A 13,139-nucleotide genomic window follows, 5' to 3' on the forward strand; every position below is an offset into this window, starting at 1 on the left:
CGATGCATGGAAATTACGGTTCACTTGGGAGCTCGTTTGAGCGCGCATCAGATGCATCTTTAATTCTGATTTATCGGTCAATAGACGATTGTTCGAATCGGGAGAAGGGGCCGGATTTAAGCGGAAGGTGGCGGTGCGGCCGCGGCGGGCAGCTTGTTTGTGTGACGGAAGCCTTAATCGCGCACGGCGATCTTGTGCAATCCACGTCCGCCATTACCATAACTCTGCGGATCCTCCGCGGCGGCTCGCCGACCGCAACTTTCGTGCCTTAAATCGCACGAAAGCTGGGGGAGGTTGGCTGCTTTTTCGCCGTTACCACCGAGCGAATTTAGCGCTCCCGTCGCCGTGATCTATACCCCCCGAGAAATCGCTATATCGACTTAGCGCTCCGACTCACGCTCTCGCTCTCTCTTTCTCTCTCTCTCTCTCCCTTCAAGCTTTCCTCGATATGTACATTGCTGGATTTTTCAGCATTCGTTTTCACCCGTTTAGTCGGTTCTCACCGGTACCCATTATTTAGCCGGTATCGCTTTCCTACTCGAACGCAGCAACGTCTTTATCGCGCCAGCTAATTCTAATCTAATTATACTATCGTGGCAAATTTTTCGCACGACCCGCGGCTTGAATGCATAATTTGTTCCCATTGAAAGCGACCGTTTAACGAGCAACATTCAATTGCCGTGGCTAGTTTTTTTTTTCTTTCCCCTCCTCCATTCCGCCGTCAGATACCGGCCGATAACACCAGGGGCCGGCTGTAATTTATTGAATCGGCAAACTTTGTCTTTATTAGCGGCCTCGCGAAAAGTCACGCGAACCCTGCGAATTCGCGGGGCCGCCGATAAGCGGCACCGGCGGGGCCCCCGATAATGGGTTTCGCGCGTACCCACGTACCCACGTACCTACGTACGTGCACGTAATAACCTTTAACGAGCGTGGAATAATAATCGAGCGCCAGTAGCGGGCAAGATCGACGCGGTTATTTACGATTTAACCGAGCCGAGTTGCGCTGCATTGCGCTGCAACTGCGCTGCACAGAGCCGCGCCGGACCGCCCCCCGCTGTCGTGCGATTAAACGAGCTCGACTATTTTCATTTACGCCGGCACGAATCGCCTCTCACGAGATGCCAGATAATATTCCCCGAACCGCTGCTCGTCAGGAATCATTGTCCCTGTCACGGCGACGTCGCGTCGCGTCGCCTGCGACGAAGCCGAAACGGAGGAGCCGAAATAACACGAATCCGCAAGATTATCGGCAACGAATCGTCGTCGGCATCGAGCCTCGTTATCGCCTCGATCTCCTGTGAGATCTGGTCTTGGCTCTCGACCCGCGGATCGGGGTATATCTTCCGGGTGGTCCTGGGAACGAACAAGGGGAGAACATTGATACACCTACCCGGCGCGGAGTGCCGGCGAGCGCGGTCCACCCGTCCGGCTAACAGCAATAGCAACAATAACAGCAACAACGCGACACGGTCGTATGCTCGCTGGCTACCGATCCAGACGAGAAACGAGCGGCAGGCGCGAACACAGTCGGGAACAGAGGAGGAGAGAAGGAGAGGAGGAGAGAAAAAGTCGGTGGGAAGACAGCCATGGACCGTGGTGGGAGAAAGGGACGAGGCAAGAGACGCAGAGACAGAGATCGCGAAAGAGTGGCCCGACCGGGATCTGGTTTTGCATATCAGGCTTTTTGCCGGCTGAAATAATGCATTGAAATGCCACATGGTGTCCCGCTGAAATGACACACGGCTGTCGCACGGCAAAAGTACGCCCCTGCGTGCCTCCTCGCGGCTACCGACACCCTTCGCCCTGCGGATCTCCTTTCTTTTCCCCCTTTTCTCCCCTTTTTCGTCTCCTTCCAGCCCCTGCGTCGTTCCTACGGTTCGTTGCGTCTTTATCCAAAACGACACCAGAACGGACAACGTTGCTCGTTCCAGCGAGCAAGCCAACGAACGCGGCAACTTTGCTCCCCAGGGAGAACAAAGTAAAGGGGACGCGAGTCTCGTCTGTCTCGAAGCGTCGGTTATGGATTTCTCGGGTTGTTCGGGGGGGGGGGGTCAAGGTTCGCGGGACTCGCCGCGAGATCGTCTATTAATTAACCGAGATCGGCCTTGACGGGCGGAAGCCACAGAAAGGGACTTTAACGATGTCCCGAGATACGGGTTTATTGCGCGCGTAATCGCCAGGGACACGGCGGAGGTGGACGACGAGAAATCGCGCGCTCGCGCGCGGCGCGGTGGCCGCTGGACGGAGACACGAGAAGGAAGAACACGTTTGGCCGTGCCGACGGGTTATGCATATGGAATCGGCTAATCGAGCGCGGTGCATCGTTCGCGAGCCGCATCGACTGACTTTATAATTTTACGACGTTCCTAGACCCTCCACCTTGTTCCACCTCCGCCGCCTCCCGCTCTCGCCCTTACGCGCGCTGGCTTTTACCTTTTCTTTATTTCGCTCGCTCCTCCCATGTGCCTGCCTCTCGTTTTATGACGCCGCTGTACCGGCGTAATACCCCACCGGCGATCCTAATCGGCCTCGCAATAAAGGTCGCGCGGTAATTAACGCCGGAACGGAATTAGTTTGCCGTGGTGGCTCGCGAAAGAAAGAAGGCGCTGCGAAACGAGGGAAGGGATGCGCAAAAGGGAAGAGAACAACGGGGCCAGATAAGCGTGGTGAGAAAAGTGAGTCGAGTGGGAAAATAGGGGTCTGCTACGATACGTTGGAGAGAGGTGTGGAGGCGACGTTGAATACTCACCCGGCCGTCGTAATGACGCCGGTCAGGTTGTCAACCCTGAAGAGCCAGCTCGTCTCCTCGGCGATCGCGTAAGTGATCTTCCCGTTTACTCCTTGATCGGGATCCGTCGCCCTCACGGACATCACGCTGGAATCAGCCGCCACGTCCTCGGAAATCGTCGCCACGTATTTGCTCGGGTGATAGTTGGACGGGTAGTTGGACGAAGCGTACGGATAACCGTTGGGCAAACCGAAACCGGAGTACTCTGGGCTCTGGTGCGGCCCGCGCGGTCGCGATTCGGTGTACTGATTCTGGACGAACGTGGGAGCATTGTCGTTCACGTCCAACACGATTACGGTCAGGTTGCAGCGAGCCTCCAGGCTTGGACGACCTTTGTCCTTCGCTGAAATCGTCAGGGCGTACTTGGACACCGTTTCGCGGTCTAGGTTCGACATCGACAGCATCCCAGTTATGGGATCCAGGATGAACTTTGCGCCGATATTGCCACCTAGAAGCAGTGACGAATATGTGAATGGTTTAATGATGGAGTGAATGAAACGGGAGTGTCGTCCTGTGCAATCGCGAAGAGGCTCACCCACGATACTGTAGTAGATCTCTCCGTTCTTGCCCTCGTCGAGATCGGCCGCCGCGATCGTGTGGATCACAAAAGTTTCCTGGTTCTCCGGAACGGCCAGCGTGTAACACGAGCCCGGCCTGAATTCGGGGCTGTTGTCGTTCTCGTCCATGACTAGAACCTCGAGCGTGCTGATGTCCAGCAGCTTGCTGGACCTCGCCAGGATCGGGACGGAGTAGCGGGAGGTCTCCTCGCGGTTCAGGGGTCCGCGAAGAGTCACCAGACCGCTGGTAGAAACGGCAAACTTGTCCGAGGCCACGCTGCTCGGAATGCTGAAGCTGACGTTACCTGCAGAATCGCACAAGCATTTTTATCAACGTTTCTGTCTCTGCTTTTAATTAAACGATTTTATTCAGCTACGATCCTCTGTTTCTTGTGATTTGCTGTGACATATCCAGCTGCACGATTTTATTTAAAGTGAAAAAACACCATCGAAGTTGTAGTACAAGAAAATAATTATTTTTTAGTTTTTAGCGCATTTGAAATAAAAATGTTTAACTTAATTTTTTTATATATTTTTTTTATTATTGACCGAGATTCGGTATAACGAATAACATTAAGCTATTTCTCGAAACTCGCATGCAGATACGAATCAAAACTTATCGGCCAATCTGCATACGTAAACTCGTGTCCACTCGGGTGGCTCTTATTTACTCTTGGTAAAATTTGTTTTCAAGATTTTCTTTGAGGCACCCTCCAGAATAGTTCCATATAATTAAAAAAAAATCTGTGTAAAGTGTGAGCTGGATCGGATAATGGGAAAGGGTGCTCCTGGGCTCTTAAACATGTAAATCATTATTTAACAGTTCGCGAAGATCGATTTTATATAATATGGTGCGATCGTGGATCATCGTCAGAGGGATGCCATTTCCCGATGGAAAGCGCCCCCATTTAGTCTCGGTGCGCGTGCAGCGTGAGAGGGTGAGAGGGTTAATGCATTCAATTCTCAAATTCCCGGGGACAGGGTGCGCGTTTAGGCTGTCGCAGGATTTTTCAGCGGGCTTAGAACAAAGCGGCGCGTTCGCCAACGCACCCTCCCATCCCTCATTGCGCGGCTCTCGCGTGTATTCCGTGCTCGTAGACGAAGCTGCGGAACGGTAGTTAGGTACGGTGGCGACACGCACACGCTCGTGCCGCACGTACGCGCAAGGGTGCCGGTGTTGGTTGGAACCGGTGATTTGCCTATGCGTACCGCGGCAGGCTGGCGGCACGATGATATACGCGGCCATTGTTTGGCCCGCTCGTCCTCCTTCTCGTTCTCCCTTTTCCCTGCCGTGGCTCCGTAGCGGTTCTGGAGCCTTAGCAGGGGACCCATCCCATCGCGTCCCGTCCCATCCCGTCCCGTCCAGTCCTTCGGGCTGTTGCATAGGGACGCGGGGCCCTTTGCCGGTTGGTTCCGCGGGGCGCGCTAATGCGCTCGTCTGATACACGGGCGCCGGTCTAGATAAGCGCAAAACGAGCGATATACCGTGTTGTCGGCCGTACAGAACGCTTTGCTACGAGACCGAGAACACCGGACTTTCTGTGCGCGCTTTTAGTAATCATCGTGTTCTTCGTGCTCGTCCCATCTGCTTTACGGCGTGCGGCTTGCTGCTCGCTGAGAATCGGTGCCCGGTTCTTGTTTCGGTAGCGAGTGCATACAGCGACCCCCCTTAACGAACTTTCTCAGCAACGATCGCTGCATTGATAGATGCACGGAAGCGGCCATGAACAAACAGCTTTCCAATAATCTCGACGGCGCGGCAGGACGATTATCGTTATCGCGCGACCACTGAAAGCAGAGCCCGGGCATCTGTACCATGCGGCGACGAACGCATCCACCGCGATGGAATTTTCTCGTCCACGGAATCCTTCGGCGAGCTTTTAGACCGGCGCGGCGACGAGGAACACCCGTTCCAGAGGAGGAAGAGGAAGAAGAAGGAGGGCTGGTGGATGGAATGGGACCCAGGCAGAGGCCGCAGCAGGCTATTCCGCGCAAGTTACACACGGATGGAACGCGCTCTCGACCCCGAGGGAGCCGGACCGCGAGTCATTTCGTTGAATTTACTATAATGCCCCGCACCGGCCGGATTCAAGGCAATTATTCGAGGTATTTTCATAGCAGGGCTTTCCTATTAGCCGGACTGGGTAGCCGCCGCAGCCCGACGTCGATTATACTCCCTTCTCGCGGCGTAGGTGGCGCACATCTTGGCGTTTCTGTAGCGTGCTATCCGCGCGGACGCTGCGACGGTGCGCCGAAGCAACAGGCAGAGTCGAAAATCCGTGAGGGAGCACAAAGAAGAGAGACTGGGAGAGGGGAATGGAAAGGCTGCGAGAGCTGGGACAAGATAGGAGACTGTAATTTCAGCTTCTCGTCCTATACAGCGCTAAATTGACAGCCCCTCCTGTTCCATGGCACTTTATGCGCCGACTCACCACCGAAACAATAACGACGCGAAGCGGAGCACCTAAAAGGGTAGCCGCGGTAGCCCCATTTTTGGTCCTCTCCTACGTCCTTGTCGTCCTTCGCCACTGTGTACGCAAGAGCGCGTGTGTGGAGGAGATCGATAAGTTCCCGAGCGAGCCGAGTTCGGCTTTGTCCCTTTTGCATTATCCTTGCAAAGCGTTAACCGAATATACGCGGCTCTATCTGATCATCTCTGGCCAGCAGTGATATACGAGCATCGCCAGGTATTTATCAATAAACTGACCGGTTGTAAATCCAACGGGTTTATCTGGCGTACTTAGCGAGGATAAAATGGAATCGGCGATAACCCCTTCGGAGAGATCGGTGGGACTTGGCGGGACTTACCCTGATCGGCGATGATAGGCCCGGCGACGTTTAGAACCGACGCGCCAACCTGGAGGTCCTCTGAAATCCTAGCCACTGGATTGGCGAGTAACAGCCGAGGAGGTCCATTGGTCTGTCCAGAAGCTAGCGTCAGAGTCAGCCTGAGAGTGGACTTTCGCGGCGGGGAACCGTGATCGTTGGCCGTAATCTCTAGCTCCGTGGACCTCACCATCGGCCTCTCCAGGCTCACTATCCCGGACTCGTACCCGACCGAGAATCTCGCCTCCTCGTTCGCCGATGTAATCACGTACGATACACGGCCATTGTCGCCCGCGTCTTTATCCACCGCGACTACTCTCACGAGCGTTGATCCTGCAACGGTGCCAATTTACGATACGGCTTTATAATTGCATATAATTATATTCGTTCTTAGCCAAGCTCAACGAGTTTCTACAACGCTTATCGGACTTGCGGAAATTCTACGAAATCCTGCGAGGAATACTCACCAGGCAGGAGGTCCGGCGTGACGGCCACTCGGCTTGATTCCGGAGCGACGAAAACCGGGTCGTTGTCGTTCTGATCGAGAATGATGATCCTCGCGGTCACGGTCGAGGCTAATTGCTCACCGGGAGGGCCGCGATCGGACGCCTTCAAGATCAAAGTGTACTCGGCCCTCTCCTCTCTATCCAGTGGCCTGGCCAACGTCAGGGCCCCGGTCAAGGAGTCGACGGCGAAGCTGCCTCTTGATGGAAACTCGGCCACCAGTCCGTATCGTAGATCGCCGTTCGACCCGCTGTCCAGATCGCTGGCGGTCAGATTGTAGATGGTGGAGCCGATCACCGCCCTCTCGGACACGCGGACCGTTATTGGATCCTGCGGCCACCGCGGTGGATTGTCGTTGGCGTCCTCGATGACGATCTTAACCGAGACAGCGATGCTTTGAGGATTCCCGATCGACGTGGTGTCCAGCGCGCGAATCTCCAGGTGGTATTCGCTCACGTTCTCGCGGTCCAGGGAATGGGCGACCACCAGCTGGCCGGAGCTGCGATCCACGTCGAACGCTGGGAACTCGCTGATAGGCGTCAGGGAATCCAAGGTGAAGGCCACGCGACCCGCGGGACCCGCCCCTGACACCGAGCCCACTGCCTGCCCGATGCTCGCGTCCTCCCGCACCTGACCAGATCGCGTTAAAATTTCCTAGTTAGCAAAGATTTCATCCTATCCTACGTAGTAATCTTCTGGCTATCGCGATCCAATAACCTTGCGCTTTGATTATCCGCCGTGAACGGTCGTAAATTGCGCGAAAAATCGGGCACGAATCGACGAGGCGAATGAAAGCTGCCCAGGGTGGCGAGGTCGATGGTACTCACGTTAAAGGTAAGACTGCTGCTGGTGAAGGTCGGCCGGTTATCCGCTAGCGCTAAAACCTCCACTCTTAGCGCGCGAACGCTGTGCCGGGGTGGTCGGCCCGCATCGGTCGCCTTCACAGACACCCGGTATACGTTCCGCTCCTCGTGGTCGAGAACAGCCTTGGTCCTGATCATGCCGGTGATCGGGTCGATGGTGAACACGTTGTAACCGTCCGAGTCCCGGTCTGAGAATCAAGGTAGCTCATCAAAAAACAATCGATCCAAGAGCGAAATAGCGAAATAACCAGACAGGAAAATTACAAATCGATCCAGCCGTAGAGTTACCTTTAAGAATGGTGTAGGTTACGGAGGCATTTTCGCCAAGGTCGGTGTCCAATGCCCGCACCCTGGCCACTTCCGTTCCCGGTGGTTGTTCCTCCCTGACGCTGACCACGTCCCCCTGTGGGTCCACGATTTCTGGCGAATTATCGTTCACGTCCAGCACCGTCACTTTCAAAGGCACCCTGGCTGCCCTGGACGGAGTTCCCTGATCGCGAGCCTCTAGCACCAGCTCGTGCACACCCTTGGTCTCGCGATCGAGCGGCTCCCTAGTGGTGATCTCGCCTGAAAGTCACGAACCAAGAGAAAATCAGACTATTCGTTCTGGTCGCGCGGCTCCCATGCCCGCGCTTCCTGCACCATCCACGCTGTTAACGATGGATCCATTAGCGATTCCTCTCCGCTCCATTTCGCGGCTGACATGTTCTACCCAACGCAAGTGGACGCGGGGGAACGTTTATGACTCGCATCTATTTCAACTGCGCGAGGTGATTATAGAGTATGATCGCTTCCTCGAGGGGAATTCATGCTCCGATCGGTATAAAGGAAACTGTCGGTAATCGATCGGTGGGCCGTAAATAAGAGGACAAGTGATATCGTAAATTGCGGCGTATAAAAGTCCGTACGTACGGCCGGCGGACGAGCTGCTAGACGGAGCTTATCAATTTCCCAGGACCGGGACGGTTAATTGGATAATAGTCGTTCGTACGGTCGAAGAAACACCATTCGAACGCTCGAATTCCTCGGTCGCGCCTCGACTATCGTATTTCGTTTCCGTCCTCCTCTCGCATATTATATTCGTGCCCACTAGCTCGGGGATGTGCGCACGGTCGCGCGTGTAACGAGGCCCGCTGTAATTACGTATCTCGGAAAGTAGACGGCGCGCAAAAGTCGCGAGGGAAGCTGGAGAAAAGGAAGAAGACGGGAGGGAGAGAAGACGCAGGTCGGGGCTGTCCCGCCGACCGGTCGCGGCCGGGCGCATTAATGGGTAATTAAGCAACCGCCTAGCCGGCCGGGGCAGAACTATTCCGAGATCTGGAGAGGGATCGGGATAATAATTCGTACGCAGGGTGGAAGGAGCGGCGTCGGCGTTCGGTGGGACACGCGGTGCAGCCGCGTGCCTCCACGAATTCTCGACGTACCTAGTCCACTCGGACGGTGTCCTCTTCGTCTACCAGCGGCGTGGCGAACCGAGGCCCGTCGACGTGGCCGTGCTCGTCGCCGAGAAGACAAACGATCGACGAGGGACATGCAAACGCGCCGGCATCGAGGGATACCATCGCGGAACAATAAGAAGTATATCGTAGGACGCGTGCTAATGCGTTTCTCGTGTTAACCGTGGGACCCTGCGACGGACTCCTTCCGCCCCACCTCACTCTGGCCCGGCTCTCTTTCTGTTACCGCGTGTCTCCTCCAATATTTGGAAATCCATGCTCGCCCGAGCGTGCGTTAGAAAAGCCCGTCGCTCCTCGCCGCCACGATCAATAGAAGATTTCTCGGAAGGTAGAGCGGCGACGAGGCGCAGCAGACTCACGTTTCGCGAAGGGGGTGGCTTTTTACCCGTGTTTCCCTTTCCACGACCAAACGAACGATTGCCCGCGACCTACGCTTTCCCTCGAATTCCCTCCGCCGTCGAAAGATTAATATAGAAGTAGGTACCGGCACGGCCGGACCGCTGATACTTCCGGCAGCGCGACGGCCTTTATTTTCATTTTTCTCTGGCAAAAGGTTCGCGCCGGGATGACTGGAGAAGTCCCACCTCTGCAAACAGGCAGCCCGGCGAGACTCCTCGTGGATATGAGACGAAGACCGGCCTGGTCTCGAACCAGCATGTACACAAATACCCTCGTGTCGCATGCCAATCAAACCACGTGTATGCGCGTAGCATACGAGGGAGCGGGAGAGGGTGAGAGAGCTATATCTCTCTGTCCGGAGAGCGTGCGTGGTGGTTTCGCGGTGTGCGCTGAACCCGGGCCCCTTTCTGGTGATTCGTTACACGCCGGCAAGGTGAAAGCACCACTCTTACGGGATTATACTTTGATATCCACGAAGCAGGGGAGATGTTACAAAAACGAAATAATCGCGGCCACCGTCCGTATCTCCGATATTGCGTCGTATGGTCCTCCAATTAGAGGCATTCGTATCAAAAATAAATTTACGCTCGCTCGTCTTTTTTTCCCCGCGCGCCTCTATCCCTCCGCGGCCGCTATAAATCTTGGGAGCGCGCGACGTGCGCGCACGGGCGGGGCACGGCGAGCGTTAGAGCTTTGTCCGCTGGATGGAAGCCGATTTCATTAAGCGCTTTCGATGGCTTACGAAACGCGCGCCGCGCGAAGATCTATCGCGGCTCGGAGCGCTGCCACGGGGCTTGAGCAATCGCTCGAGACTGCTGTTTAACAATAGTACACGCAGGACCGAGGATCGCTGCCGAGTTGACGCAAGAGCAGCGCGTAAATTAAGAGCGTCGACGGCCGAGAGCTATTTAGAAAATTAATCGCCCCTTTCTCCCGGTTTCCTCTCGCGTTGCTCGGCGGCGACCGCTCGAATTCAATTCGAATCCATCATTTTTCCCCCGCGAGAAGCTAGGCGCGTCGAGTACATTCCTCTCGCAGGAGGCTACAAAGGAGCCGGAGTAGTAAATCTCTCCGAAGCCAGTGTGCTCGATAGCGCGGCTCGGCGCGCGTGTTAATTTCGTGGAGGATCAACCGAACTCCGCCAGAGTGGATTTGCTAATATTTTTCTGGCCGCTCGAGGAACGTGGGATCCCACGCGTTACCGGCTCGAGACGGCACCGGACAGCTTTCGTAAACACTCCAGCGTCCCGTCGTTTCGACGAGGAACACGTACTTACGTACACGCTGGCGCGCAGCCCGGGTTGACGCCGGTTATGGCAAACAGAAGAAGAAATCTCGAGAAAGGTGTAGGCTTCTTACCTGTATCGGGATCCACCGCGAAACTGCTGTTGGCCTGGACCACCGCGTACCTGAGCAGCGCGTTCTTCCCGAGATCAGGATCGGAGGCGCTCACGGAGCCGACCAGCGTGCCGGAGGGCAAGTTCTCCAGCAGCTCGAACCCGTAGAAGTCCTTTTCGAAGCGTGGATCGTTGTCGTTGTCGTCCAGCACCGTCACCAGAACCGAGGCGCTGGCCGTGGCGGCTGGGGAGCCGTTGTCGGTCGCGAGAACCGTCAGGGCGTGACGATCCAGGGTCTCGCGATCGAGAAGCTGCGCCAGATAGATCCAGCCGGTGTTGGGGCTGATACGAAAGGCCGTGGAACCTTGAAGACGGTAACTCAACCTCGCGTTATTGCCCGTATCAAGGTCCACCGCGGTCACCTGCAGGATCTGTTCGACAGAAAACCAGACGTTCATAAGAGCTGCGACACGACGGCAGAACCGGAGACAGCGATTATCGTACGATACTGTTGGACGAGGGGAAATCTGAATTTCTGCGACGTGAACGTTTCTCATTGAGGGGCAAAAAAATGAGGGAAAGAATCGGCGGCGGAGGCAGAGAAAGGGGGAGAGAGAGAGAGAGAGAAGGAGGCGGCAAGAGGAGACAAGACCAGTCGATCCGGTCGTTCCGTATTAATTAAACGCACCCAAAGACCGCGAACCCTAAACGCGCTCGAACCGGTCGATGTTTTCCAGCGCGGGAGGATCGTGAATTACGGTGGTCGAGGAGGAAGAGGGAGAAGGAGAAGCGGCAGAGGGAGAGGAGATGGAGGTGGAAGAAGAAGCGTAGGATCGAGGGTATGTAACTTTGTATCCCGTGCACGAAGCTGGCGCACGGGCAATGATGGATGGACGAAAGCGAGGGAGAGAAGGCGACGAGCGTGAACGGAGGAAGAAGGACGAGGATGGAAGCGATCGGTCGTCGTCTACGAGGGAAGCGGGACGACGAAAAGGTGGGGGAGATCGCGGGCACCATTAGAAGGAGTACCTGACGTGGGAGCAGGCTGTAATGTGTCTAACTGTACGTTATTAGTTCGCGGCGGGTGAAGGGTTACGCTCACTGTAGCCAGCTTACTCTTGCTGGAGCTGCTACTTCCCCCCCGTCGTCCCTCCCGATTCTTTCTCTCCTTGTCTCTCTCCGCTTCTGCCGTGGCTAAGATATTGTCCGGATACCACCGACAGCTCACAGATCTGTTTCGCCGATAGATAGCACCGATATATACGTGTACGTATACCGGCAGAAAGATGGAACGAGAGATCGAGTGGCGAAGGAAAGAAAGAAAGAGGGAGAGAGGAGGAGAGGAGGTAGGCGCAGGTCTCCTCGTCCCTCCGCTCTATCGTACCCTCGTGTATCCGTTGTATTAAAAATGTGACGTCATTTAACGGGCCTATCTCGCGGCAGCGATCTCCCGGCCATTCGTCATCGGTATCCTCGTATTCGGGATTGCGTCCACCGGTGGCTACCACCGCGAGGTAGTCGTTGTTCGTTGGTCGTCGCTCGCCCCATGCCTAGATACCGCTGCCGCAATGAAGAACGTGTTCTCCAGCGCAAACCAGCTAATGACTCTTTCCCGACCCGTCCCTCTAACCGTGTCCACTGCCCTCCTCTTCCCCTTTCGACACCTCGGCCCTGAAGAACGGTCGGCCGTTTCGGAAGCGACCAAGCGAGATTCTATCTCCCATCTATTGTCCAAATAATTCGTCACCGGCCTAACGATCTCCACGGAAGCGAACCCGCGCGATGCGAATGCCTACTTCCGCGCCAGACGTCCGACGTCCTAACGAACTAACAAAACTTTCCGAGAGACCGCCGTAGTTCCCTTCAAAGTCAGCCGGCAATGGTCTTTAACCACGATAAATAACCTCTCGAGCAGGGTAGACTAGCGAGGCATGTTCATAAAACGTGCAGCTGCGCGCCGCGTTTCTGTTGAGCCTATCAACGATTACCTATCAATCCAGCGCGTACCAGGCTCCATAGTGGCCCGCGATACGTGCAGGCCCCGCGTATGTATATATCGCGTTACGGCGAGAGCCGCGCTCCTATATCAAACTATCAGTTATACTCTATCAATCCTTCCACCGAACTGGTCTGTCTGGTAAACCCGCAATCCGCATCGACTAATCTCTCGCGCGCCGCGCCGTACAGCTAATTCGTTTCTGTTCTCCGCTGACAGGATGAACCCGATGAGTCAACGTCTTCTTCTTCCTCCACTTTGTTCCGCGCGTCTGATCGAACGGGAACGAAAAAGGGGATGCCGTAGAGAAGGAGCCGAGGCAGCAGAGCATCCGCGGAAGTCGCGTCGCGTTCGGTGGAGCAGGGAGCAAAGGTTCGTCGGCGGATAGGTAGGGTAAAGGACCCGTGTA

The 13,139-nt window shown here is 55.6% G+C and overlaps 1 protein-coding gene across 5 annotated transcripts in view; it reads right to left on the reverse strand.

The window, feature by feature from the left end:
- The window catches only part of Ds (dachsous cadherin-related 1), a 291,395-nt gene that overhangs the window by 13,239 nt on the left and 265,017 nt on the right, over positions 1-13,139 (reverse strand). For all 5 annotated transcript variants that reach the window (XM_076817177.1, XM_076817182.1, XM_076817181.1 and 2 more), the window contains 7 exons: positions 10,757-11,165; positions 7,830-8,108; positions 7,506-7,729; positions 6,642-7,308; positions 6,157-6,507; positions 3,327-3,653; positions 2,753-3,239 (listed from right to left, as the gene is read on the reverse strand). In XM_076817177.1, coding sequence (XP_076673292.1) covers positions 2,753-3,239; positions 3,327-3,653; positions 6,157-6,507; positions 6,642-7,308; positions 7,506-7,729; positions 7,830-8,108; positions 10,757-11,165 — 2,744 coding nt within the window. The remainder of the gene's footprint in view (positions 1-2,752; positions 3,240-3,326; positions 3,654-6,156; positions 6,508-6,641; positions 7,309-7,505; positions 7,730-7,829; positions 8,109-10,756; positions 11,166-13,139) is intronic.

The sequence above is a fragment of the Andrena cerasifolii genome, chromosome 7 (assembly GCF_050908995.1).
Source record: "Andrena cerasifolii isolate SP2316 chromosome 7, iyAndCera1_principal, whole genome shotgun sequence".
NCBI lineage: Eukaryota > Metazoa > Arthropoda > Insecta > Hymenoptera > Andrenidae > Andrena > Andrena cerasifolii.